At 32.7% G+C, this 25905-nt stretch overlaps 1 gene segment (V, D, J or C); it reads right to left on the reverse strand.

The window, feature by feature from the left end:
• Positions 1-1013: 1013 nt before the first annotated feature.
• Positions 1014-25905, reverse strand: part of LOC115156976 (T-cell receptor alpha chain C region-like) — a 52368-nt gene continuing 27476 nt past the window's right edge. Inside the window, 4 exon segments of the C gene segment in view lie at positions 1014-1526; positions 1716-1823; positions 1945-1989; positions 2143-2325. Coding sequence covers positions 1717-1823; positions 1945-1989; positions 2143-2325 — 335 coding nt within the window.

The following is a 25905-nucleotide window of genomic DNA, read 5'->3' on the forward strand; positions in this document are numbered from 1 at the left end:
CCATAAGACTCCTGAACATCTAATCAAATGGCCACCCAGACTATTTGCATTGACCCCCCTTTTTTACACCGCTGCTACTCTTTGTTGTTATCATCTATGCATAGTCACTTTAATAACTCTACCTACATGTACATATTACCTCAACTAACCGGTGCCCCCGCACATTGACTCTGTACCGGTACCCCCCTGTATATAGTCTTGCTATTTTTATTTTACTGCTGTTCTTTAATAACTTGTTACTTTTATTTCTTATTCTTATCCGTATTTTTTATTTAACTGCATTGTTAGTTAGGGGCTAGTAAGTAAGCATTTCACTGTAAGGTCTACAACTGTTGCATTCAGCGCATGTGACTAATAAAATGAAATGTGCTTTGACAATGTAAAACAAAACAAAGGAAATGCTCGTGTTTTATTTAAATGAAAATCAGGTGGTGGGGATTTGGGTTGTGGATATATTTATGAAGCTTACAGGTTTAGCAGAGGCAGCTGCCAGCAATGTGTTTAACTTTCCATTCATACCGCCTTTGTTGGTATACCCTGGAAACCCTGCACGTACTGTATAATGATCAAATCAACTCGGGTTTAGTTCTTCGTCTACAAATTCAACAATAAAACCACTTGATTCATAAAAATCTCAAAATGTTATTATGAAACTATAATTGTAATATAACTTGTTTATTATATACAAATTTGTCGCTATCAATACGTAGTGTACGTGCTGTTAATAAATGGGTATTCTTGCATTTATAAACATCTAGACTAGAGTAACAAGTTATATCCAGTAAAAGCTTATTTATAAAGCATTTATATTAGATTAGTACATTAGGTGTGTCTCTAAAACATTCAGACATGTGTTGCCTGATTAATAGGAATTATGAGGTATACTCATCATGAAGGAATGAAGGCATGAAGGAAATGACTTGGAGGATTTTTGTGAAAACTAATACAGTACCTATAAGAACTAAAAATGTAATCAACTTTGAATATACATTACAAACTTTAGACAAAACAAATAACTCCATAAAATGTATTTATTGAATTAATATTTTCATCAAAACAAAACACTTTACAGACTGTTTTTTATATCGATAAGGAACAATTTGTTATATATTTCTGTTACATGTAGCTATATATTTTTACTCTAAAGAATAATACAAATTGAGGTTCATGATATTTCAAGCAAAGAGAGAGCAGAATCAAAAACATTTTAACATTTTAGTCACAAGAGTTGGAGAAAAAAATATATATATACAGATAAGCAAATTATAATACATCTTATTTATGACTTGAAGAACATGTTTACAAATCCTTTAACAGACATATTTTCTGCAAATCAATGTTGGATTCTTAATTTGAACCAAAGTCTGTCTGGGAGGATAGTGATCTATTTGGCATTCCAGACAATCAAGAGATTCCAATGATTACAGTTAGAATGTAATTACAGTTAGAATGTAATTACAATTCAATTCAAAGGTTCTTCTGGGAAGGATTTCTTGTGTTGTCTTTGAGGGACTGATAGACATCTTCTGAAAATATGTAAATAAAATAAAATTAGTGCATGATATACACATACACATGTTCAGAGGTAAGTGTCATGTTAAATATCAGTCTTGGAAAACAAGGCATTGTCTTGTTCACAATATACCTTTCCATGAAAATATTCAGTCACAAAACCATGTTCTGCCTTGCAGATTCAGTTGTAAAGAGACACTCACTCTAACTCATCCACAGTCGAAGAGTCATCAGCACGTTGAAAACGATGGTCTTCAGGAACAGAATTCTCAGGCCCAGAATGGTCAGGGATAGGAAGTTGATCTTTGCATCTAGACATGGAAATACCATAGTGATCAATATCTTGTAAGTAACAAGTGCCAAATAGGGTGATATTTTTTGGAGACGTTTGATCATATCACAAATGAAGAGAGTAAATGCTCTGATATGTACCTGTGTCAAAATACCAGTTTGCTTCACATTTCTCTGAACCACTTTCTGGCAAATAGAGAAAATAAATAGTTAAGTATATCATACAGTATAGTTAGTGGCAACATTTATAATCGTCATATTAATCTACACAAGTGATGTTCACAATGAGTGCACATACATACGGTAATATGCTGTGATTTGGTATCATCTGAAACTTACCTTCAGTGCAATTTTCTCCGAGGGCAACCTGGCTGTAGTAGCTGTCCCCATTCACTCTGGTGGCCTCTGTATTGTTGTATTCTTCCAAGTTCGAATTAGCCTTGTATGAGCTGAAATCTGTAGCCAGGCAAGCTGTGGTATTGCTTGAGTTCAACGTGTAGTAGGATGGGTCATGTTTCTCTCCTGTAAAACATAAAAATAAACATTTATTAAGGGCCTCCATTTCTAATACCTTGGTTGGATTCAAAATAGTGGCATCATGACAATGCAAAGCATGTCGAATAAAGAATGATGTTACATCGGTTAACTATGTCTGAGCATTTAAAACATGAACTGATATAACAATTTTTCTAAAAATACAACATGGACACTGATATTGGCAAATTGGTGGTAGTTGGCTAGTCAACCAAGTTCTGATTCTACAACTCAAAACCATTATCTCTCAATTGCAAGAATGTTTAGAATAACTACATTAGCTTTATGCTGTGAACATGCTGATTCCGCATTTAATGGAAGTACCTGTAGTTCCACTCCAAAATGAGACCGTTATCAAGCTAGCTGTCACACTGGCTGTTCTAATGTACGCTACATTATCATTTTCATTCGTTTTTTTAAGAAAAAGTGTAATCCCTTACCCAAAGATTGTCACAGACATGGACCTACTCACAAAAACCTGTTTTCGTTTCTGTAACAGATTTCTTACGGGAAAATAACCAAAACATGTTGGAGAATTATATACCCCGAACATCAATTATATCAAACATATACTGTACACCCTTAACAAGGTCAGTGTCAGGTTTATGTCTTTAACTCCTGGCCTAGTTTTCAGGTTTCTTTATGAAGTGGCATTCAAGGTAGCTATCTCCAGTTTTTACACTTTATCTGTTCCTATATGACCACTAGGGGCTGCATCTTAACTTATAGATGCACGCACAAAAGTTAGGATATTGAATTAATGGGAAATTTCACTGAAAATTCGAGTCATGCCCCATGATTTCAAATTCGGATTCAGACAGACATTACAAACCTTTGGTGATCTAAGCAGAAATACTTTGTTTGTAATAATACTGAATCATTTAAATCACGTAAGATTTTACATAGGATGTTTCAAATATAGTACTTACTGGCCTCAATAGTGATCTTTACCGCAGTTCCAAAAACAAGTTTATTGATTCCTGTTCCACTCACTCACAGTGCATTAGCTGTGAGCAATACCATTTATCGTTAGCTAGCTACATCAAATTAAATCTGTAGCATAATTTAAATAAAGATGAATATATACATTCAATTTTGGATCAATTCTAAATTATATGTAAATATGTTCAATTCACTGAATGTACATATGAAGTAGTTTAGTATTTCAAGTAATGGCTATTTTTTGTGGAAAGATTGCAATTGACAATATTTATTTTTCATTTTAGCCAGTGTGCAATATGTTTATAATGTTTCTCTGAAGTACTGTACTGTGATCTACTGTTACACCATTTTCAGATGATGTTGAGATTTTGACATTTTCTTAGAAATACTTTTTACTCAAAACTAATAGCTTACAAATTGGATAAGATCTGACATTTTAAACTTACTTGTCATAATGAAAAGTTTGGTTCCTGAACCAAATGTGATCTTCTGATACTCATTCACACAATAACTTATTCTCATACAAAAATAAAACAGAGTATGGAAGGTGAAACCAATTTGTTAAAATGGTGTGTTTTGTAATTATATGTATTGTAATTTTTATAATAACGATGAGGTGTAAATGTCTACCAATAATCATTATAGGTACTACAGCCCTACTTCACAGATATAGTAGCAAGTTAAATGTAAAATGTTACCAAGTTACCAATACATTATTTTTAAGATATATTTTCTATAATATTTATTGCTGCTACTTCTACAGCTACAGCTGCTACTACTATCGTAGACACGTTATAAACTTACTTGAATGCACAATTATTTGGATGCCATTTCCAAATGATATTTTGAATCCACTTGTCACACAGACATTGGCCTCATTACAAAAACAAACTAGATTGTATGTACAGTTTCCTCTTAGAATTTAGAATTTGCAAAGTTCAGAGATTTAGCATTTCAAGACTGAGGTTCTCACATTACTGATTTAGTATCGGTCAAAATAAGTTTAGATCTGCTCAGACTTAATGTTTAGTTTCACACATCCTTAATTGGCTATGAATAACATGATCAAATTCATTTGAGTCGGATGCATGTTGGTTAATGATAAGAGGCCTAAATTAATAGCTGAATTGTTAATGGAGTTATAGAAATGTGTTCCTTTCAATGTTGTATAGTCTCTGATAAAATATCAAATATGAATTGTTTAAACAATGTAGTACAAATGTAAATAGTATTACATAATACTATGTAGATATTGAACTTACTCGACAGAACACCACATTTTGTTCCACGTCCAAAAATGATTTTGTTGAAGTTGTTATTCACACAATGATATGTCCGATTGCAGAAACAACCCAACAATATTTTGTTTACCCCACAACAAGGAATTGCCTTTATTGAAATAGCAAATCTTGAAATACCGAATAATAGTAAAGTATTACTAGCAAATGGACTTACTTGAATCAATTATTAATTTTGTTCCGCTCCCAAAGGTTACTTTGTCAAATCCAGAATTCACACAACACTTTTCCCCATTACATAAACCCCCCTCTAACATGTGAATGAAATGGCTTCTCCCATGAAAGAACTCCTGGGCTCTGACATTCACATAAATTCAGATGAAGTTGTTGACTAATTGATTCATTAATCGTTCAAGGTTTGAATATTTCTGTTCACAATCAAAGACTTAAAGGCTTTGTTCTCGCCCACAATTACATTTTTGAACTCATGAACTGTACGCAATAGTTCTTAACTTCAAATAATGTCATTATACTCTAATAGTCTCATTTGGTCATTTTAACAAGTTTTGATCTTTATTTTATTTTCTATATTACTTTTAATTTAACCTATAATGAATCAATTAAATGCAGAGCATTTCAAATAAAGAATTATGTTACATCAATAAAGGTCCAACGCAGCCGTTTTTATCTCGAAATCAAATAACTTCTGGGTAACAATTAAGATGTTAAAGTGGTCAAAAAGAAACAAAAATTGTTTCTTAGCTAAGAGCAGTTCCTCAAGGAAGAATCTAGCTAGGACTATCTGGGAGTGTTCTGAGTCAGGAGGGGAAAACTGAAAACTGTCTGTTATTGGTGGAGAGGTTTGGAACTCTCTTTCTTATTGGTCTTTTAACTAATTTATCACCTGGTGTTGTCACCAGTCAGGCCAAAACTCCATCCCACCAAAACAGGCTGGAATTTCAGGCGGTCTTTTCAAACTGCTCTTACACTAAAATGGCATTATCATAATTTCACAATTTCACAGTATTATTCCAACCTCAGTGTGGAAAGATATATAAAACCTAGAAAAATCTAGATTTTGACTGCACATGCCCTTTACCTATCTATAAGTGCTTTCAAACATTAACTGATATAATCTTTTTTTTATATAAATACAACATGGACAGCCTGATATTGGCAAAATGGTGGTAGCTGGCTAGTCAACCAAGTTCCTACTCTACAACTCAAAACCATTATTTGTAGTTTGCAAGAATGTGTAGGTCCAGACAAATAGCTAGAAGAACAACGTTAGCTTTATGCTGTGAACATGCTGATGTGGCATTTCATTGAACCACCTGTAGTTCCACTCCATAATGTGACAGTTATCAAGCTAGCTGTCACATTTGGCAATTCCAATGTACGCTATAATGATGAAAGTTTGTCATTTGTTTGTTTGAAGAAAAAGTGTTATAGTACTAGTCACACAGACATAGACCTTCCCACGAAAAACTGTTTTTGTTTCTGTAACAAATTTCTTATGGAAAAATAACAAAATTATTTTGGTGAATTATATACCCCGAACAACAATTTACACACACCTCATACATCATTAACAAGTTCAGTGTCAGGTGTATTGCTTTAACACCTGACTTCTTTGGCAGGTTTCTTTATGAAGACATTCGTGTAGCAATCTCCAGTTTTTACATTTCACCATCTATTCCTATATGACCATTAGGGACTGCATCATTAACTTATAGATACAAGCACATGCATAGGATATTGTGTTAATCATGCATTGGTTTAATGGGAGATTTGAATGAACATTCAAGTCATGCACCATGATCTCATTATACAATTCGGCCTTCAGTGAACTACAACTTGTTCCTCTGATATTGGAAATACAAAACTTTGGAATTCTAAGCAAGGAGTACTTTGATTGCCATTTGTAATACTACTGGTCCAGTAAAATCCCCTAAAATTAAGGCTTCACATAGGATGTTTCAAATATAGTACAAACTGGCATCAATAGTATCTTTATTCCTGCTCCAAAAATAAAGTTTATTGATTCCTGTTCCACTAACACAGTGCATTAACTGTGAGCAATAAGCGTTTCTTTAGCTAACTACATCAAATGAAAACTGTAGTAGAAAAATAATAGAGATTTTCACAGATTTTACATATAAAATAGTTCTGTATTTAAAAATAATAATATTTTTAAGTGGTGCGATTGAGATCGAGACTATCTATTTGCAAGATTAAATCTTTTGACAATGACACTGTCATAACAAAACATCTAAAGTTATATTATTTAAAATGTAATACTTATTTTAATTAACACTTACGTGACAGGACAACAACTTTTGTTCCAGATCCAAATATGGTTTTGAAGTTGTTGTTATTCACACAATGATAGGTCAGGTTATAAAAACCTGACCCCAAAAAGCCCGGCAAAGAATTTATTAGATATCTAATGTTAAGATCTACTTATTAGATATGCTCTAGAGAAGAACATTCCATAATTAAAAGTATATTAATATATCATTATGTCATAATTAGAATTAGCAATTTTAAAGAGATTTCACATTTCATTATCAGCAACATGATAACATTGATTTGGGTCTGATATGCATTGGTGAATGGTAGGTGGCCAACATGAATAGTTGAATTGCAATAGATTCAGTTATAGAAATATGTTGGTAACAATGATGTGTGTAGTGTACTGATATCTAGTGATATAGTATCAAATATGAATCTGTTAAAACAATACAGCACAAACGTATCTAGTATTACTAACTACTATGTAGATATACTTGAAAGGACAACAAGTTTTGTTTCCGGACAGCAAGTTTTGTTCTATTATCAATTTTGTGACACTGACAAAGGTTATTATGCCATATCCAACATTATGCCCCCTTGCAAAACCTTCCTTAACAACATCAATGGGATAACTTTCCCCATGAAAACACTCCAGGGCTCTCACATTCTCAAAATGTACGAGGTAGTTCACAAATGTACGAGGTGGTTGTACGAGGTAGTTCACAAAATTGTTAAGCAATATTTAACACTTTGAAGTAGTATTGAAGATTTGTGTTCATACTAAAGGATGTAAAGGCTTGGTCCTAACATAAAATTAAAGTTTTAAACCTGTCAAGTGTAACTAACAGTTCTTATTTTGTAAAAATATTCCATATTATATGTTTTAAGTCATAATTTCAACATGTATTTTATTAAAATTTGGAAATCTCTATTTTCACTATCATTTTAACCTAATGTATCAATTAAGAGTCAAAGCGCTAACGTGAAAATCCTAATCCACAATCTATTGAACCTTTGAACAAAGTAATTTTTTTAATTTTTCATCAACTTACTTGCTTGTATAATTAGTTGGGTTCCAACTCCAAATATGATCTTATATCCAGTATTCACACAGCCAATGGCCTCATTACAAGAACCCAACCTGTTAACATGATTTGACTGACCATTTGATTATAGGCCTACAATAAGATTTATTTTCAATATCAATTTTGGCAAGATTGTCAAAACTCTCACCGCTTCACTTATTTCTGATAAAGGTAATTACCTTTTAACCTGGCTGAAAAATAAATTGTGTGTCCTGCCGAAAGTAGATTTTGTTCCATCCATCATTCATCCATAATTTGAAAATGTGAATACCAAATGCATCGTAACAAGTAAACCCAATAAAGGTTTGTTGCTGCTGTCAAATCAATATATATTAAATACTCACTTATTTCAATTATCAATTTAGTTCCTGCTCCAAATATGACTTTCCGGTTGTTAGTAATCACACATTGTATTAGTACTCAACAATAACGTACTCCACAACCTATTCCAGGTTAAAATTGTGTAATAGCTTATAGAACATCCGTAAATGCATCTACAGAATAATGTCCATATAAATGGTTACTAAATGTATTATAAAAATGTGTTTGGACAGTAGGGTAAATATATTTGATCACTATCCTGTTTTGTTTGTCAATTTGTTTAGAAATATTTAATTCAAGAAATAATTTCTTAACAGACATCATCCACTGTTTTACATTAGAAAACAAGGAATTAAGTGTTGATTGTTTTGATTTTAAAGACTGCCAGTTTTTTAGAGTGTTTACGAGGACATCTACAGTAACCATATCTAAATACTGTTGAATGTTTGTGTAACAAACAAGCCTTTTTGAATGCATTGTTTCATGTACTTGGAATATAATTGTAATACTTACTGGAATAAATTGTCATCTTTGTGCCAAGTCCAATTCTAAGTTTGTTGGCTCCATAAGTCATTCTTTGTTGCATCTCTTCGCAATTACTGCCGCAAGTTAGTGTATTTTCTAATTTAAACAAAATGTATTAGTGATTTACAACTTATAGTACAAAATAATAGTAGTTTGGTTGGATTATTTTCAATTATTGATTTATTTTTGAGTGGATGCAAATGCTATCAACATGTGTTATACTAGTGAGATAGAATAATTTGTTATTTTTGACAAGACAAGGTAAATATAACCATCTCCCCCAATTTAGTGTAATCAGTTTAAAATGCAGGACTTTCCACAGAATCAAAATCTTTGACTTGGACATTGATTTGGAAACAATGGTTGTATTTGATTCCAATTTTGAGTGAAATTTAGTTCCTTACTAGATTGTATTGACAGAGTGGTTCCCCTTCCAAAGATCAGTCTTCGTGTCCCATCATTCACACAGTAACATATGACATAACAGAAACACTGATTCACTATAGGGGTTGGGAACACTCAACAATGTCTAACTTTAAAAAACGTTTGTCATGTGGGCTACTGCTTTTAATCAAGCTAATTTGGATCATTGATATTTTCCCTTCAAACACAATGAGTCCACTTAACATTGCCCTGAAGTATTACGTCATCTGTGATTAACAGAATCTACCAAGGTCAGGAATTACTCACTGGTTTCAATGATCAATTCAATTCCTGCTCCAAAAATGACCTTCCCCAGTCCAGAGTCAGTCACACAATGATTGGGCCTTAACCAAAAATGTACTGTTTGCAGCCTGTATACTGTAATAAAGCTTCAATTGTTTCAGTAAAGTTAGGTATATAAAAATCAAGTCTCTGGGTTAAACCAATTAGATATTGAATCACTTCAGTCTATGTCCAATATTTGTTTAGAAGGTTGACAATTAAAATATTGTTGATTGATTGAGCAACAGTACAATTATTTTTCAAAACTTGACGAGATCAACCTAGTAAATCAACAAATCTGAACCCCACATTGTTTCTTACTTGTCTGTACAGATAGTGATGTTCCACTCCCAAAGATGAGCTTTCCCACTCCACCATTCACACACTAAAAACTGTCTCAACAAAAACGATCACAGAGAGACCAGAGTCACCATGGAGTGACCACTCTTAATGGTGTAATTGATACTGACAACCATTCTTAAAACGCAATACATTTATGATGATCTACACCACTATCTTGTTTATGCACTTACTTGAATTGACCGTCAACTTTATTCCACGCCCAAACACAACTCTGTTGACTCCGACAGTCACACAGTGTTTGATATCTAAGCAAATACATGATTAGGATTTTAGACTGTCAGGATTGGCGAATTTAGTATATATATATACATTAAACTTGTCAGAATAGAAAAAATAGTATCAACTGGTTTCTCAGATATAATTTTAACATCGACCCTTTGCAATTGCCTATTTAATGCAAGGCATACAATGTTGCTTTAGTTGTCTTCTGCAACCCTACTGTATGGTCTTTCAAACCAAAGCCACATCAACTAATTAAATACATTTCCACGTGATTTCCTACTTGTTTCTACAAACAGCGATGTTCCACTGCCAAATATTTTTCTCCTCCTAGAGGAGGCTGAGCAAACAGCTGGGGCAAAACTGACTTATTTTTATGTATATTTCAACTTAAAAATATGAATTATAGTTTTTCCAACTCAACTTTATTCTCTGAGTTGCCATGACTTAAACACATATAACTTCTGTATAACTTCTATTTTGAACCAATTAAGTTTTTACAGTGCAGATTACTATATACTACATAGTCTGTGGTGTTATGGCTATTTGATGCAGCAATGTTTGCAAATAACATACATTGGCAGCTATCTTAAAATAATTGCCTAAAGTATGTGCATGTGTAGTTTGTGCATTTTTATGTGTAGTTTGAGCATTTACTTGAGTTGACATTCAACTTTGTTCCATTTCCCCAACATTATCACCTCAGAGTAAGGTTTTACATAGGATGTTTGAAATGTAGTACTGGCCTCAATAGGGATCTTTACTCCAGTTCCAAAAAGATGTTTATTGATTCCTGTTCCAGTCACACAGTGCATTAACTGTGAGCAATACGCGTTTCTTTATCTAGCTTCATCAAAGAAAACTGGAGTAAAATGTAATAAAGAGATTTTCAACGATTTAACATATAAAATCGTTTTGTATCTAAAAAAGTATAATATTTTGAAGTGGTGCGATTGCAAAACGACGATATTTATTTAAATGTTTAAATCTATTGACAACGACACTGTAGTCTGATGAAATGTCATATAAAACTGAACATGAAGGTTTATTACTTAAAATGTTATACTTATTTGAATATACACTTACTTGACAGCACAACAAGTTTTGTACCAAATCCAAATATGATTTTGATATTGTTGGTATTCACACAATGATATGTCAAGGTGCAAAAACTGCAACTTGATATTTTAAAGATCTACTTATAAGATATGCTCTACAGAAGAAAATTAGCGAATTACACTAATATTAATATAATAATTGCATTATAGTATTTGCAAAGTTCAGAGAGATTTAGCATTAGTATTTGTCAAAATAACTTTAGATCTATTCTGTCAGACTTCATGTATACTTTTCATGTATACTTTGTGACTTCAAGGTATAACTATCAGGAACATGATAATATTGATTTGGGTCTGATGCATATTGGTTAATGGTTGGAGGTCCACATGAATAGTTCAATTGCTCATTGATATATACATTTGTTGCTTACAATGCTGTACAGTGTGTAGTCTACTGATATAATATCAAATATGAATGGGTTTAGACAGTACAAATATACAGTAGCTAGTATTACTTATTGCTATGTTGATATTGCACTTACTCGACAAGACGACAACTTTTGTTCCAGATCCGAATGTTATTTTGTTTAAGTTGTTATTCACACAATGATATCTCTGGTTGCAAAAACAACCCAACAATGATAGCTGTTTAATGGAAATTCCAAACTGAAAATGTATGATTTAACGATCTAGTAGTTTAGAGATGTGAACTAGAAATAATCACCTCATTCGATCAATAGTTATGATTAATTATCTAATCGTTTTTTCAACTGGATTTGGTAACACTTCTGTAGTAACAATGTAATTGCACTAGTAACAGCATATCACATCATTAACATGTTGTTAAATAGTCATTTAGTGATTACTTTATAATTGCATAGTAAGAGTAACACAGGTATCCCACAATAAGGGACTGCCTTTATTGAAATATCTTGAAATATAAAAAAATAGTATTTCTAGTCAATTAAATTAACTTACTTGAATCTATTATCAATTTTGTGCCGCTCCCAAATGTTATTTTGCCATATCCAGAATTCACACAACACTTTGCCCCATTGCATAAACCTTCCTTAACAACACCAATGGGATAATGTTTCCCATAAAAACACATTCTCAAGCATGTGGAAATGCTGTATGAGGTGGTTCACTAACTTAGTAAGCAATGTTTTACACTTAAAAGTAGTATTGAATATTTGTGTTCATACTCAGACAAAAAGGCTAATTCCATTGTATGTTTTACTTTGTCTTTTAAACATGTTTTTTTTCTTATAATTTGGAGATCTCTATTTTCCCTATCCTTTTAACCTAATGCATTAATTAAGAGAAACAGTTAATGTGAACATCCTAAATCACAATTTATTGAACCTTATAAAATGTTTGAAACAAGTAATTTTGCATACTTTTCATCAACTTACTTGCTTGTATAATTAGTTTGGTTCCGACTCCAAATATGATCTTATTTCCAGTATACACACAGCCAATGGCCTCATGACAAAAACACTACCTGTTGACATGATTTGACTGACCATCTGATCATAGGCCTAAAGTAAGATTTATTTTCCATATATATTTTATCAAGATTGTCAATACTCTCAGTGCTTCATTTATTTCTGATAAATGTCATACAATTTTAACCTGGCTGAACAAGTTCCCAGCCCAAAGTAGACTTTGTTCCATATATCATTCACATAATTTGAAAATGTGAAAACCAAATGCATCATAACAAATAAACCAACAAATTGTTTGTTGCTGCTGTCAAATTATACTTATTTGAAAAATACTCACTTGATTCAATTATCAATTTAGTTCCTGCTCCAAATATGACTTTCCAGTTATTAACATTCACACATTGAATTAGTATTCAACAATAACTTACTCCACAGTTTACTCCAGGTTATAATTGTATGATAGTTTATCGAACATCAATAAATGCATCTATAGAATAATTTCCAGATAAATGGTTACTAAAAGTATTATACTAAATTTGCTAGGACAGTGGGTAAACATATCAGATCACTATCTTATTTTGTTTGTCAATTACAACCTGGCTGAATAATAACTTTTATGCCCGCACCAAAGTAGATTTTGTTCTGTCCATTGTTCACATAATTTGAAAGTTTTACATGTCAGCTGCATCACAACAAATGAACCAACAAAAGGTTTGTTGCTGCTGACAAATTCATATTATTAGAAAAAATACTCACTTGTTTCAATTATCAATTTTGTTCCTGCTCCAAATATTACTTTACGGTTGTTACCATTCACACATTGTATTAGTACTCAACAATAACCTACTCCACAATCTATTCCAGGTTATAATTGTGTGATAGTTCAGATCACTATTCTATTTTGTTTGACTATTTTTTTTAACATATTTAATGAAAAGTTTTATTTCTTAACAGATATCATTCTTTGTATCGCTTTAGAGAGCAACGAATTGAGTGTTGATTGTTTTGATTCTTACTTTTCCCTGTTCATATATCTCCTTTAGAAGATTTTGAGATTGCATGCTTTCTAGAGTGTCTATGAAGACATTTACATCAACCATGTGTAAATACTATTATCCTAAATGTTTACATAACAAACATGGCTTTTAAGAATCAACAGTCTCTTTGCGAAAGAGGTGAAAGATAGTCTTACTAGATTCTACATTTAGTTGTGTTCCACCTCCAAAGATCAGCTTCCATGTTCCATCATTCACACAGTAAGTATGGCCAAACATTCCATTTTTGTATATCTTTTTGATGTTCAGTTGATTCTATTTGGAATACTTACTGGAATAAACCGTAATCTTTGTGCCAAGTCCAAATATAAATTTGTCGGCTTCATAAGTCACACAATGTTGCATCTCTTAGCAATTACTGGTTCAAGTTATTATGTCATTTAAACAAAATGTATCACAAAGGATTGACTTACTAATTATAGTAGTTTGGTTGGAATATTGTCCAATTAAGAGTACATTGATTCATCTTTGGGTGTCTAGACTTTAAACATATAAAACATACATATTAGTAGTGGGATACTATAATTGGTGATATTTTTGACAAGACAAAGCATATCAAATATATTATGTGTATAATCAGCTAGAAGCACTCCCTTGTCTTAATGACCAGTTTAGTTCCAGATCCAAATAGGACTTTCTGGATTCCAAAAGCAGTCATCCAATACATCAAGCCTGATCAATAACCATCTTCCCCAATTTAGTAATCAGTTAAAAACACATGGCTTGTCACAGAATCAACATTTTTGATTTGGACATGGATTTGGGAAGCACGGTTGTATTCGATTCCTATTGTCAAATTCCACTAAATATAGATGTACATGGACTTCGAGCCAGTGTTTCTTCTAAATAAACATTTCCATAAATGTGAAATACATGACATTTGTCTCCTTACTAGATTGTATTGACAGTGTTGTTCCAGATCCAAAGTTCAACCCTCGAGTTCCATCATTCACACAGTAACATGTGGCATAACAGAAACACTACTTCACAATGTTTGGGGTTGGTACACTCATCAATGTTTTAATTGTAAGATAATGCAGTCATTTTTTTATGGATTTTTTAAACAAACTAATTTGATGACTTTGCTCACTCTTGATTAAAGTACAATTGGTGTCTCAGCAATTGTTGGCACCAGACATGTATTATGACAGTCAACAGAATGTTGACTTCCACAATCTACACTTGCGTCACGGTCAATGCGATCAAGCTAGTAAATCAATTAATCCTAATACCTAAGCCTAGATTTGATGTCTTACTTGTCTCTACAAATAGTCATGTTCCACTCCCAAAGATGAGCTTTCCCACTCCAACATTCCCACTCTAAAAATAGTTCAACAAAAATAATCACAGAGACCAGAGTCACCATGGAGCGACTACTCTTAATGGAGTTATTGATAATTGATAGCTTATTTTTTTGTGCAAATACTGACAGTCATTCATAAAATGCAATACGTTTATGATAATCCACGTCACTATCTTGTTTATGCACTTACTTGGATTGACCGTCAACTTTGTTCCACGCCCAAAAACAACTCTGACCCCAACAGACACACAGTGTTTGTTATCTAAGCAAATACATGAGTAGGAATTTGGATTGCCACGATGTGAGAATTAAGTCTATATTTCAAATTGACACTCAACTTGTAATTGCCTATTTAATGCTTCAGTTGTCTTACGCAATCCTACTGTAAGTCTTTCAAATCAAAGCCACATCAACTAAATTACATTTCAACATGGTTTCTACAAACAGCGATGTTCCACTGCCAAAGATGAACTTTCCTCCTCCAACATACACACACTAAAAACAGGCTGAGCAAAAACTATCACTGTAAATGTTTTAGCTAGTTGAACTTGACTTAATGTTAAGTTGGATGAACTTGTATATTATAATGTCACTTGTAATTTATGACATAGTTTTGTCAACTTAACTTGGTTCTCCGAATTGACAACTTGAACATTTAGACAGCCAGGTAACGTCTGTTTTTACGTTGAAGCAATGCAGTTTTTATAGTGCAGATTACCAGATGCTACATATGAGTAGTTAGTGGGGTTATGGACATATGAGATACAGTATTACTTTATGTTTTTGGCACATATTATACATTGGCAGCTAAAATATGTGACAATGTGTAGTTTGTGCATTTGTATGTGAATTGTCAGTCAACTTTGTTCCATTTCTCCAACACTACATTAATATTGAAATAATTGAACTAACTTGAGTCAACAATTCATTTTGTGCCTGATCCAAAGAGGATTTTTCGGCCATCAGTAGTCACACAACTAGAACCCACATTACATAAGCCTTTTGACAAAAGACTAGTTCATCTTGTTTTATATACTGTTGTTCCGTTCATTCCAATATTCATATATGTTTTCATAATGTTATGTTGCAGAACCATGATTAATCCAATATTTTAAATTGCATTTGCACTTACGTGAGTCAATAGTCAACTTTATTCCTTGACCGAATATGACTTTGTTCGCACCTATCACACAGTGCTAGATCCCTTGGCAGTTACTCATAGAGAACTACTTATATATAAATATATCAGTTTCCATACATTGACTTGGTCTACGTTAGTGCACAACACTATAGTGCACAACAATTGAATTACCTGGATCATTCAATAGCCATGTATTTATCTTAACTTAACATCTTGTGATCTGTTGAATCTAGTACAATATTTAGACACTGATTATTGGCACAAGGAACTTTTTTTTACTTACTGGATTTAATTATTAATCTTGTGCCTGTCCCAAAGACAATCTTGTAACCACCTCCAGTAGTCACACAGTATGAATTCACATTACACAAACTGCACAGGCTCTATGTTGACAAGTTAGAGTCAATTTGACCAATTCAGGAGATGTAAGTTACAATCCAATCATTTAGAAGGGACATTAGTTTTCAATAATGATTTTTCAACTCTTGATCTGGAATTTCATTTTAGTACCTCAATTGCCCGAAATGAAATGGGCCCCACATCTGATTCTGGCTACTCATAGTTTAAATAAAAACTGATAGCACAGTATCAATTGGCTCAAAAAAATAACAGGTGTAACAGCTGAAGTACCATGCAACAACATGTTACTAAACTGTAATTGAAGTCTGCATGTGTAAATACTATGTGAACAGGCCACCTTTAAAAATAAATATATATATATATAGATATATTTTAATGAACTTACTTGAGTAAACTATTAATTTTGTGCCTGTCCCAAAGATGATTTTGTTGAATCCATCAGCAGTCACACAACATGAACCCACATTACATAAACCTTTTAGCAAAATACTAGTTCATGTTCTAAGGCTAAGAGCATTTCACTGAAACTCTTTAGACAGTTTAGATAATTGTTTTATGAACTTACTCAAATCAGCGGTAAATTTTGTGCCTGTCCCAAATAGGATTTTGTTGAATCACTGTGAAACAGACTAAATGGTAACTGTGTGGATCAGTTTGACATGATTTTATACACATTGGGTCACTTTGAAATGGCTCTTTAAGATATGGATTTCACATCAATTGTATATTCATCCATATTGCCTCATATTTGTCCTATTTGCCTCCTTTTTGCCTTGAACAATAACTATGAATGACCTTTTTCTGACACAGATATTTTCTGTCAGCTTCAACAACATGTAATTTTAAGTATAAATCTAGAACTACAAGTAACTGTCATCTCATCTAAGTCATGTTAAACATTCAATCAATAGGCTATGTTGATGCGATACCATAGAGTAGGCTACTTAACGGTACTTCACCTCAGTTCAGACTAACCTCCTAAATGGATTTGAATTGAAAATGAACTTACTTGAGTTCACTATTAATTGTGTGCCTGTCCCAAAGATGATTTTGAATCCATTCGTATTCACACAACAAGAACCCACATTACATAAACCTCTTAGCAAAATAACGTTCTCATCTGATATTGAATTCTTCACTGAAACAATACCTTGTATATAGTCAGTTACAACTATGTGGATCACTCAACAGAAAGTTTTATTTTGGTACCATTTTTAAAGACTGATTTTACACTTTTGGATCACTTTTCAAATCTGAATGTCTTTTGCATTTCAATTAATTACCTAATGACGTGATTTGTCCAAACGATCTTTAACACAATATTGAAAATGAACTTACTTGAGTTAACTATTACTTTTGTGCCTGTTCCAAAGATGATTTTGTTGGCTCCAAGAGTCACACATCAAGAACCCACATAGCATAAACCTAGAATGTCTTCTAATAAGTGGACGATTCACTGAAATAATACCTTGAAAATAGTCCAAAGTATGATTATTTTGTCTATCTGAATTGCAGATCTGTAATCTACTTGCAATGATGTAAAATATCTATTAAACCATATTCTGCAGCATTTCATCAGGATAATGACACATTATTTACATATTTATTCCTTCCATTATTTAATTTTTTTGTGTGTATTGTTGTGAATTGTTAGATATTAAGTCACTGTTGGAGCTAGGAACACAAGCATTTCACTACACCCACAATAACATCTGCTAAATATGTGTATGCGACCAATAACATTTGATTTGATTTGGAGTAATGTTCACAGAAAAATAATCAATGCCACTTCCAGAGGTCCTCTTTGGAGAACATTTAGGAAGCTGTAAGACATTGCATTTAGAACTCCTTGGGCTTAATAATACCAGTTTACAACACATATATGTACTGTAAGTAGTTAGACTGAGACTTAACCGGTAATTTAGCCTACATGTTGGGGATTGTTCCCAATAAATGGACGTATGTGAAAGATAAATTAGCCCCATTCCCATTTTAAATTGAAGGATTGGTATAAGTATGAGCTACAATATTAATATCTGTTTTAAATCTTACTTGATTCCACAAAAACTCTTGTTCCACTTCCAAAGATCAGCTTTTGTGTTGCAGCATTCACACACTAACTAAAGGCTTAACAAAAACAGCAGACCCCCAACAGCAGAGCTTCTAACTCATCATAATCAATATTCACATACAGTGAATACACGGTTGTATCGTTTGTTGTTGTATTCTTGTTATTGTATTCTTAAATGACTCAACTATGATTAATCTTACCTTTTAGAATGTGTTTTTACTTACTTGAGTTAATGATCAGCTTTATTCCTTGACTATATTAAACCAATTAGATATTGAATCAATCTTTAGTCTGCATCCAATATTTGTTTAGAAGATTATTTTAATTGTCAATGTTGATATTTTGAAATACTAAGTACTATAAAAGTATTACTAGTAAAATAAACTAACTTACTTGAATCAATTATAAATGTTGTGCCGCTCCCAAAGGTTATTTTGTCATTTCCAGAATTCACACAATACTTTTCTCCAGTACATAAACTCTTTTGTAGAATGTGAATGGAACAGCTTTTCCCATTAAAGCACTCCTGTGCTCTGCCATTCTCAAAAATGCATATATTTGGATGAGGTTCTTCACTAATTGATTCATTAATCGGTCAAGGACTGAATATTTCAGTTCACACTCAAAGGCTTCAAGGCTTTGTTCTCGCCTACAATTAAAGTTTCAAAGTTATTAATCGTACACAATAGCTCATATACTTGATAATAGTTTCATTTGGTCATTTTAACAAGTTTTGATCTTTATGTTATTTTATTTTTTCACTATTCTTTTAACTTATCATGAATCAATTAAAAGTAAAAAATGCTCATGTGAAAACCCTTTTCGACAAATTAAATTAGTGAAGGTACTAGCATCAATTCATTTTTCCTTCAACTTACTTGCTTGTACAATTAGTTGGGTTCCAACTCCAAATATGATCTTATATCCAGCATTCACACAGACAATGGCCTCATTACAAAAACCTCATCTGTTATCATGACTTGATTGAACATTTGATCATTAAGGTGAATTTTCAATATCTGTTTTGTCAAGTTAACATGCTCATTGCATTACTAATTTTTGATAAAAGTAATACAATTGTCTATTACAATCAGCCCATCCCAAAGTAGATTTTGACCCATCTATCATTCACACATTGAAAAAGTTGTAATACTTGTTTTTTTATAAGTAATAAACAAACAAAAGGTTTGTTGCTGCTGTCAAATGAATGTTTAATTTAAAAAAGACTCACTTCTTTCAATGATCAATTTAGTTCCTGCTCCAAATATGACTTTCCAGTTATTATCATTCACACATTGAATTAGTACTCAACAAGAACCTACTCCAGGTTGTAATTGTTTGATGGTTCAAAGAGCATCCATAAATGCATCTGCAGCATCATTTCCATATAAAAATGGTTACTAAATGTATTATTATAAGTGTTTAGACAGTGGGTAAATATATCAGATCAGAGGCCTATTTAGTTTGAACATTTCTTGAAACTTTTAATGAAAACACTGAATTGCTTTAGAAAGCAAGGAATTGAGTCTACGAGGACATTTACATCAACCATATCTAAATACTGTTGAATGATTGTGTATCAAACAAGCATTTTAAAGTATTGACTTTCTCTTGTTGGAAGAAGTGAAAGATAGTTTTTGCATTCCTTTTTTGTACATATCATCTTTGTGCCAAGTCCAAATATATGTGTTTGTCTCCACAAGTCACAGTGTTGCATCTCTTAGCAATGACTGGTAGAAGTTATAAAGGAGATAATATAACTGATCTACAGTTTATAACACAAAATCATGGCAGTTTGCTTGGATTACATTGATTATTTGGATGTCTGCACTGTAAATATACAGTATAAACACATTATAGTAGTGGGATAGTATAATTTGTGTTATTTTTTACAATAGAAAGTGTATACAGTATTTCCTGTGTATAATCAGCTAGAAGCATTCACTTGTCTCAATGAATAGTTTAGTTCCAGATCCAAATAGGACTTTCTGGGTTGCACACTATACAACAAGCCTGACAAATAACAATTTTCACCAATTTAGTAATCAGATTAAAATGAAGAGTTTTTCACAGAATCTAGAAACTATGGTTCTATTTGATTCCTATTAGGCTACCTGGGGAAGCCTGGGGCGGCAGGTAGCCTAGTGGTTAGAGCGTTGGACTAGTAACCAAAAGGTTGCAAGGTCGAATCCCTGAGCTGACAAGGTAAAAATCTGTCGTTCTGCTCCTGAACAAGGCAGTTAACCCACTGTTCCCCGGTAGGCTGTCATTGTAAATAAGAATCTAAACTTCTAAACTGATTTGCCTAGTTAAATAAAGGTTAAAAAAAATGTAAGTATCAGATTCAACAATATGCTTCTTCTAAGTAAAGATTTCAGAAATTTGAAATAGTGAGTTAAATTAAGTTCCTTACTAGATTGTATTGACAGTGTGGTTCCCCTTCCAAAGATGAGTTTTCCCGTTCCCGTCCCATCATTCACACAGTAGCATATAGCATAACAGAAACACTGTTTCACTAAAGGGCTTGGGACCACTCATAAATATTTAACTTAAAAATGTTTGTGAAGTTCGATACTGTTTTTAAATCAAACTAATGTGGGTTATTGATATTTTCCCTTCCAACACATTGAGTTCCATTATCATTGCCATAAATCATCACCCTAAAGTATTGTGAATCAACCAAGGTCAGGAATTACTCACTGGTTTCAATGACCAATTCAATTCCTGTTCCAAAAATGACCTTCCTTATTCCAGAGTCAGTCACACATTGCTTGGGCCTTAACCAAAAATGTAATGTTTGCAGCCTGTACACTGTAATAATGTTAGGTATATCAAAATGAAATCTCTGAATCAAACCAATTGCATATTGAATCACTCTTCAGCCTATGTCCAATGTGTAAAATAATCTACTCATTGGTATCACATCAACATAGCCTATTGATTGAAAGTTCAACATGACTTAGATGAGATGAAAGTTACTTATAGTTCTTGCTTTGTATATAAAATGACATGTTGTTGAAGCTGACTAAGATCTGGGCTGTTGCTGTGTCAGAAAAGGTCCTTCATAATTATTTATCAAGGCAAAAAGGAGGCAAATATGACAAAAAAAAACTTGATTGATTTAACATTTTTTGTGTCTTACTTGTCTCTATAGATAGGGATGTTCCACTCCCAAAGATGAGCTTTCCCACTCCATCATTCACACACTAAAAACTGTCTCAACAAAAACAATCACAGAGAGACCAGAGTTACCAAATAGCAACTACTCTTAATTGTGTTATTGCTATTTCATAATGTATTTTTTGTGTGAATACTGAAAGCCATTCTTAAAACGCAATACACCACTATCTTGTTTATGCACTTGCATGAATTGACCATCAACATTGTCCCATGCCCAAACAACTCTGTTGACTCCAACAGTCACACAATGTTTGATATTTACCAGTAAGCAAATACATCATTAGGAATATGGATTGTCAGGATTGGTGAATTAAGAATATATTTCAAATGACACTGAACTTGTCGGAATAGAACAACTACTATCAAACTAGTATTTTTCATCAGACATAATTTTAACGTCCACTCTTTGCAATTGCGTTTTTAATGCTAAGAACAAATTGCTGATTTAGTTGTCTTCTGCAACCCTACTGTAGGTATTTTCAATCAAAGCCTAAATAAAGACATTTCAACATGGTTTCTTACTTGTTTCTACAAACAGTGATGTTCCACTGCCAAAGATGAACTTTCCTCCTCCAGCATACACACACTAACAACAGGCTGAGCAAAAACTATCACTGTCAGGTTTTATATATTTAAAACTTGAAAGTATAAATTGCTTCGTTTTTTCAACTCAAATTGATTCCGAGTTACCATAACTTAGAAATGTAAGTGAACAGGGTAGCTTCTGTTTCTATATTAAACCTATGCAGTTTTTCTCATGTAGATTACTAGCTACTACATAGTCTGTGGTCTTATGGATAATTGATGCAGTAATGTTTGCAAATACTATCAATTGGTAGCTATCCTAAAAGGATTGACAATGTATGTGTAGCTTGTGCATTTGTATGTGCAGTTTGTGCATTTACTTGAGTTGACATTCAACTTGGTTCCATTTCCTCAACATTACGTATGTTTTTTTATTAAATGAACTTACTTGAGTCGACTATTAATGTTGTGCCTGATCCAAAGATCATTTTTAGGCCCTCAGAAATCACACGACTAGAACTCACATTAGATAAACCTTCTGGCAATAGACTTGTTCATCCTCTAATAATGCTAAACTGTAATGGAAAAACACACTGAAACTTGTACACAGGAATTGTTTTCGACAATATTAGAGCAATATCAAAAATTAACTTACTTGAGTCAACTATCAGTTGTGTGCCTCTCCCAAAGATGATTTTAACATTGCTACCAGTAGTCACACAACATGAACCCACAGTACATTAACTATAAAGCAAAGTAACTTTGATCTATGGATCCTTGAACTCAACATTTGATTTGGAATCACATTATTTCCCAGTAAGTACTTCTTGTTGTGAGCCTTTATGTTACCATATCAATAAGATGAAAAAATGACTTGGTGTGTTGGACCGAAGGGACATGGCAATGTCACAAACTACTATTTTTCTGCATGTTTGGGGCGCTAAAGACAAATTATTGATGTAATACTTACTGGTTTCAATAATTAGTTTGGTCCCTGTTCCAAAGATTACTATCCTACTTGTTTGAGTCACACAACGCATCTGCCTTGAACAATATCTATGAAGGACCTTTTCTTACACAGTAACAAGACAGATCTTAGTGAGCTGCAACAATATACAACTAAACAAAGCTGGAACTACAGTGCTTCTGTTACATTCAAATAATATTTGGGTGATTATTTTGTCTTTATTTTAAGTTGAGGAACTGGTTATACGTAAATACTGTTGTTCCAATTCCAGTATGATCAACATTAGTAGGCCTGTTGATGTTTTTATAATGTTATGTTGCACACTTACGTGAGTCAATAGTCACCTTTATTCCTTGACTGAATATAAGTTTGTTCGCACTTGTCACACAATGTTAGATCACTTATTAATTACTCATGAAGAACTAGCTGGTATTTTGGTTGACTAATTCCATCAGGTTGTATATATTCACTTGTTTTACATTAGTGCAGAACACTATGGACTCAACATTTTTTTAATTAACCTTGATCATTCAGAACCTATGTATTTATCTTAAATCTGTTGAATCTAGTACAACATTTAGACGGTGATTACTGGCACAATGCACACAAAAAAAAGGAACTTACTGGATTCAATTATTAATCTCGTGCCTTTCCCAAAGATTATCTTGGTACCACTTCCAGCAGTCACACAGTATGAATTCACATTACATAAACTGTGCAGGGTCTATGTTGACATGTTAGGGTCAACTTGGTCAATTTAGGAGATGAAAGTAAATTACAATTCAATAAATGAAAAAAGAAATTTGTTTCAAATATGACTTTCTTTTTTTACCGGAATTGATTATAATGAAATGTAATCGGACCCCAACTCTGATTTTGATTAATCATTGTTGGAATAAAAATGTATATCTCAGAGTTAATTGGCACAAAAAAAACAGGTATTACAGTTTAGTACTGTAATGCCAACCTTCTGTATCACAAAATCCTGTATCACAGCCACTCTTTCTAAAGATCTATTTTAACTGCACTGTATAAAAAAATCTGAATATGTATATACTGTATGAATAGTGTGTACGTAGTGCGTTTGTTGTCTCTTGTTGTCTTTCCTATATATAAGTCTTATTTTAATTTTATTTTGAAATGAATGTAATATATTATGTCGTTCGTCTATTACTGTTCTGTACTTTGTCATGTATTGGTATTCTTTATGTGGATCCCAGGAAGAGCAGCTGCTGCATGTTCAGTAGATAATGGGGATCCTAATCAACTAAACTAAACCATATTCCTACACTTAGTGTCTGCCTGTGTAAATACTATAGAAATAAGCCACCTTAAGGTTTTAGTCACAAATATGAATCATTCAATGAACTAACTTCAATCAACTATTCGGCTAATTTTTTTCAATTATTATTTTTTCATGTTTGATCTGGAATTTTATATGAGAACCTGAATTGACTGAAATGAAATGGAATTGTCCCCAACTCTGATTATGGCTACTCGTGGAATAAAAAACAAATAGCACATTAGCAATTAGCAAAAAAATGTAACAGGTATAAAAGCTGTTGTACTTTGTAACACTATGTCAATACACTGTACTTAGTGTCTGCCTGTGTAAATATATATATATAAATAGGCCACATTAATGTTTTAGTCACTCATTTGATTAATTAAATAAACTTACTTGAGTCAACTTTTAATTTTGTGCCTGTCCCAAAGACGATTTTGTTGAATCCATTAGTAGTCACACAACATTAACCCACATTACATAAACATTTTTGCAAAAGACTAGTTCTCAATCTAAGGCCAAAAGCATTTCACTGAAAAATACACAAACTTTTGAATTTTTAAAACATTATTGAAAAATGAACTTACTCGAAGCAACAGTAAGTTTGATCCCTTTCCCAAAGACGATTTTGTTAAGTCCACCACTAGTCACACAACATTACCTCACATTACATAAACTTCTTAGCAAAAGACAAATTCTTCTAATTAGAGAACAATTAATGTTGCTGTGAAACCTACTGTAAATAGCGAGGATCAGTTTATCATGAGAACGATGGACTTGGATTTGTTAGATTTTATATACATTTGGGTTGCTTTGAAAATGGTTTTTTTAAGATATGGATCTGACATCAATTGAATATCCATCCTTTTTGCCTCATATTTGCCTCCTTTTTGACTTGAACAAAAGCTATGAAGGACCTTTCCTGACACAGCAACAGCCCAGATCTTAGTCAGCAACAACATGTCATTTTATATACACAGCTGGAACTACAAGTAACTTTCTTTCCATCTGAGTAATGTTGAATGTGGATTACATCAATCTCTTATCAAAAATGTATCTATGTTCTCATCTGCTAGGGAATGGATTTCTTCACTAAAATAATACCTTGAAAATACTAAATTAAAACTGTGTGGATCATTCAACAGAAAAACAGCCGATTTTTAAAAGACTAATTTTACGCTTTTAAATGTCTGTTTAAAACATTTCATTTCAATTTGAACTACCTCATGTGAGTTGTCCAAAAGTTTTTTAACACAATACTGAAAATTAACTTACTTGTGTTAACTATTACTTTTGTGCCTGTCCCAAAGATGATTTTGTCGGTTCCAGTAGTCACACATCAAGAACCCACATAGCATAAACCTAGAATGTCTTCTGATAAGTGGACGATTCACTGAAATAATACCTTGAAAATAGTCCAAAGCATGATTATTTTGTCTTTATCTGAATTGTGGATCTGTAATCTACATCTAGTGATGTAAA

The sequence above is a fragment of the Salmo trutta genome, chromosome 21 (assembly GCF_901001165.1).
Source record: "Salmo trutta chromosome 21, fSalTru1.1, whole genome shotgun sequence".
Taxonomy (NCBI): domain Eukaryota; kingdom Metazoa; phylum Chordata; class Actinopteri; order Salmoniformes; family Salmonidae; genus Salmo; species Salmo trutta.